The sequence below is a fragment of the Solanum stenotomum genome, chromosome 6 (assembly GCF_019186545.1).
Source record: "Solanum stenotomum isolate F172 chromosome 6, ASM1918654v1, whole genome shotgun sequence".
Lineage (NCBI taxonomy): Eukaryota > Viridiplantae > Streptophyta > Magnoliopsida > Solanales > Solanaceae > Solanum > Solanum stenotomum.
Genome location: NC_064287.1, coordinates 16,375,543 through 16,378,413, shown reverse-complemented (window position 1 = coordinate 16,378,413; position 2,871 = coordinate 16,375,543). Strand labels below are relative to the sequence as shown.

Sequence of the window (2,871 nt, the reverse complement as noted above, 5' to 3'; positions counted from 1 at the left end):
CTTCTCAACTTAACATGGTGAGAATCCAACTTCAAATGGACCATGCAGTCACTAATCCTAATGGAAAAATCTGGTTTTTTTGGTCTAATGAAATCACTGGCAGTATTCATGAGAATTGTGAGCAACATATCACATGAGACTTCAAACATGCTGATCTTACTGAAAGGTTCTTGATGTCCTACATCTATGATAAATGTAAATATCATTTGAGGAGGCCTCTGTGGGACAGTTTACTTCAATATGCTAACATGGATATCCCTTGGTGTACCATTGGAGATTTCAACATGAAAAAGATCTTTGAGTTTATTAGTATGATTGAAGTATGTGGCTTGGTTGATCTTGGTTACACAGGGCCTCCTTTCACTTGGTGTAATCAAAGGGCTACACAAGCTAGAGTATGGAAGAGGCTAGATAGGTCTATGGTTAATAATAAATGGCTTGAGGTTATGCCTCAAACTACTATTGAACATCTCCCTTCTGTGGGTTCTGATCATAGCCCACTCTTGATGGAAATGATTAGGAAAAATGAAAGTCACACCAAGTACTTCAAAATTTTACAGTGTTGGGTAGACAATGACAACTTTATGAAGACTGTTCAGGATTGCCGGGATAGGGAAGTCACTGGTAACCCTATGTGGCAACTGCATCAAAAATTGAAGAGGTTAACTTCTATCTTAGCAATTGGTCAAAGAAAGAGTATGGGGATATATATGCTAAAGTAAAGGAATAGAGGAGACAATTAGGAAAGCAGAGGAAGAACTCCTGACAAATAACACAGAGGATTGTAGAAAGCAGTTACATCTCATGAATGCCAACTACATTAGATTTTTGAAGCTGGAGGAATCTATTCTTAAACAAAAGACTCAGCTCCAATGTTTTAAGGAAGGAGATGCCAACACCAAATACTTCCATGCTTTGATGAGGGGAAGAAGAGGAAGATTATTTTTGCATAAAATTTGTACTGATGATAATGTGTGGATACAGGGTGATGATCAGATTGCACAGGCAGGTTGTGAATATTTTCCGAAAATGTTTACTGGCCAGAACTGCAGAATTGATGAAAGAATCCTTCAACACTTACCTACTCTAGACACTCTAGAATAGAATCATATGCTGCAGGAAATGCCTACCTTGGAGGAACTAAAACAGGTGGTGTTTGCCATGAACCCAAATTCAGCACCTGGTCCAGATGGTATAGGGGGAAAGTTTTACCAAGCATGTTGGAACATCATTAAAAAAGACCTGCTGGCGGCAGTGCAGTCCTTCTTTTGTGGACATATCATGCCTAAGTTTATGTCCCATGCTTGCTTAGTTTTAGTTCCCAAAATTGAGCAACCTAATAGATTCACTGATCTCAGACCTATTAGTCTCAACAATTTCTCCAACAAGATCATTTCCAAACTTTTGAGTATGAGATTGGCAAACATTCTCCCGTTACTAAGATCAGAAAATCAATCAGGATTTGTAAGGGGGAGAAGTATCACAGAAAACATCATGCTGGCTCAAGAAATCACTCACAGAATTAAGAGGCCCAAAGAGGGGGATAATGTTGTTATCAAACTAGATATGACCAAGGCCTATGATATAGTGTCTTGGTCATTTACTTCTTTGGTGTTGAGAAGATTCGGCTTTGGGGAGTTTTTCATTGACTTAATTTGGAGAATCATGAGCAACAATTGGTATTCAATCATTATTAATGGCCACAGATATGGATTTTTTCACTCAACTAGAGGCCTTAAACATGGTAATCCGCTATCTCCGGCCCTATTTATTTTAGGTGCGGAGGTACTCTCTAGAATGCTTAACCTTTTGCAACAGAATCAAACTCTATAAAGGTTTTAGCATGGAGTCCAAAGGTCCCCAGATTAACCTCTTAAGTTTTGCTGATGATGTGATTGTTTTTACTTCCACTGATAGACAGTCTATGAAGCTCATCATGGATACATTGGAGGAGTATGAGCATACATCTGATCAACTTATTAACAAAGAAAAGAGTCACCTTATGGTACCAACTAACACTCCTCAAGACATCATCACCATCATCCAGGAGGTCACAGGTTTCTATCAGAAAGACAGTCCAATTACATATTTAGGTTGCCCCATATATATTGGTAGACAAAGGATCATTTTCTACTCCCAGCTGGTAGACAAAGTCTCTAAGAAGATTTGTGGGTGGTAGGCAAGGATACTCAGCTTTGGAGGCAAAATCACCTTGATCAAGCATGCTCTACAATCCATACCTATTCATACAATGGCTGCTATCTCCCCTCCCAATAATACTATCAAGTATATAGAATCTATTATATCAGATTTTTTCTGGGGAAGGGATCAGGACAAAAGGAATTACCATTGGACCTCTCCTAAAATAATAAGCTTACCTTGGGCAGAAGGAGGTGTGGGGATCAGAAGACTTACAAACATTTGTACCTCTCTACAGTACAAACAATGGTGGACTTCCAGATCTAAATCTTCTCTTTGGGGTCAATTCCTTAAATCCAAATACTGTCAGAGAACCAATCTAGTTGAAAAGAAGGGAGATACAGGTCAATCTTTGGTGTGGAATTATATGATGAAGAACAAGAATAAAGTGGAAGAACATATCACTTGGAAAATCAACTCTGGAAGCTGCTCTTTTTCGTGGGATGATTGGCTAGGGGGAGGTGCCTTGGCTAATTTTACCACCCATATATCCAGTCTTAACAATGACACAATTGCTCAGTTTATTGTCAATGGAAAATGGAATGAAAGAAAGCTGAGACAACAGGTCCCACCACTGCTCATTCATCCCATTTTGAACACTATCTACAGTTTGGAAACCTAATGAGTTTAGAAATTTCTCTTGTGCTTCTGCCTGGGAAATCTGCAGATATA

The 2,871-nt window shown here is 38.9% G+C and overlaps 1 protein-coding gene across 1 annotated transcript; it reads left to right on the top strand.

Moving 5' to 3' along the window:
- Nucleotides 1-248: 248 nt before the first annotated feature.
- Nucleotides 249-2,179, top strand: LOC125868520 (uncharacterized). Its single transcript, XM_049549148.1, has 4 exons — nt 249-624; nt 725-1,005; nt 1,120-1,744; nt 1,836-2,179. The coding sequence occupies exons 1-4, from the start codon at nt 249-251 to the stop codon at nt 2,177-2,179; spliced, it is 1,626 nt and encodes a 541-aa protein (XP_049405105.1).
- The last annotated feature ends 692 nt before the right edge of the window (nt 2,180-2,871 follow it).

Excerpts from the sequence above, each read along its gene's own strand:
- LOC125868520 (XM_049549148.1), top strand. The coding sequence starts at position 249 with ATGGATATCCCTTGGTGTACCATTGGAGATTTCAACATGAAAAAGATC. Across the intron at positions 1,006-1,119 it reads GTGATGATCAGATTGCACAG|GAAATGCCTACCTTGGAGGA; the intron begins GCAGGTTGTGAA and ends CATATGCTGCAG. Across the intron at positions 1,745-1,835 it reads AACTAGAGGCCTTAAACATG|GTTTTAGCATGGAGTCCAAA; the intron begins GTAATCCGCTAT and ends AACTCTATAAAG.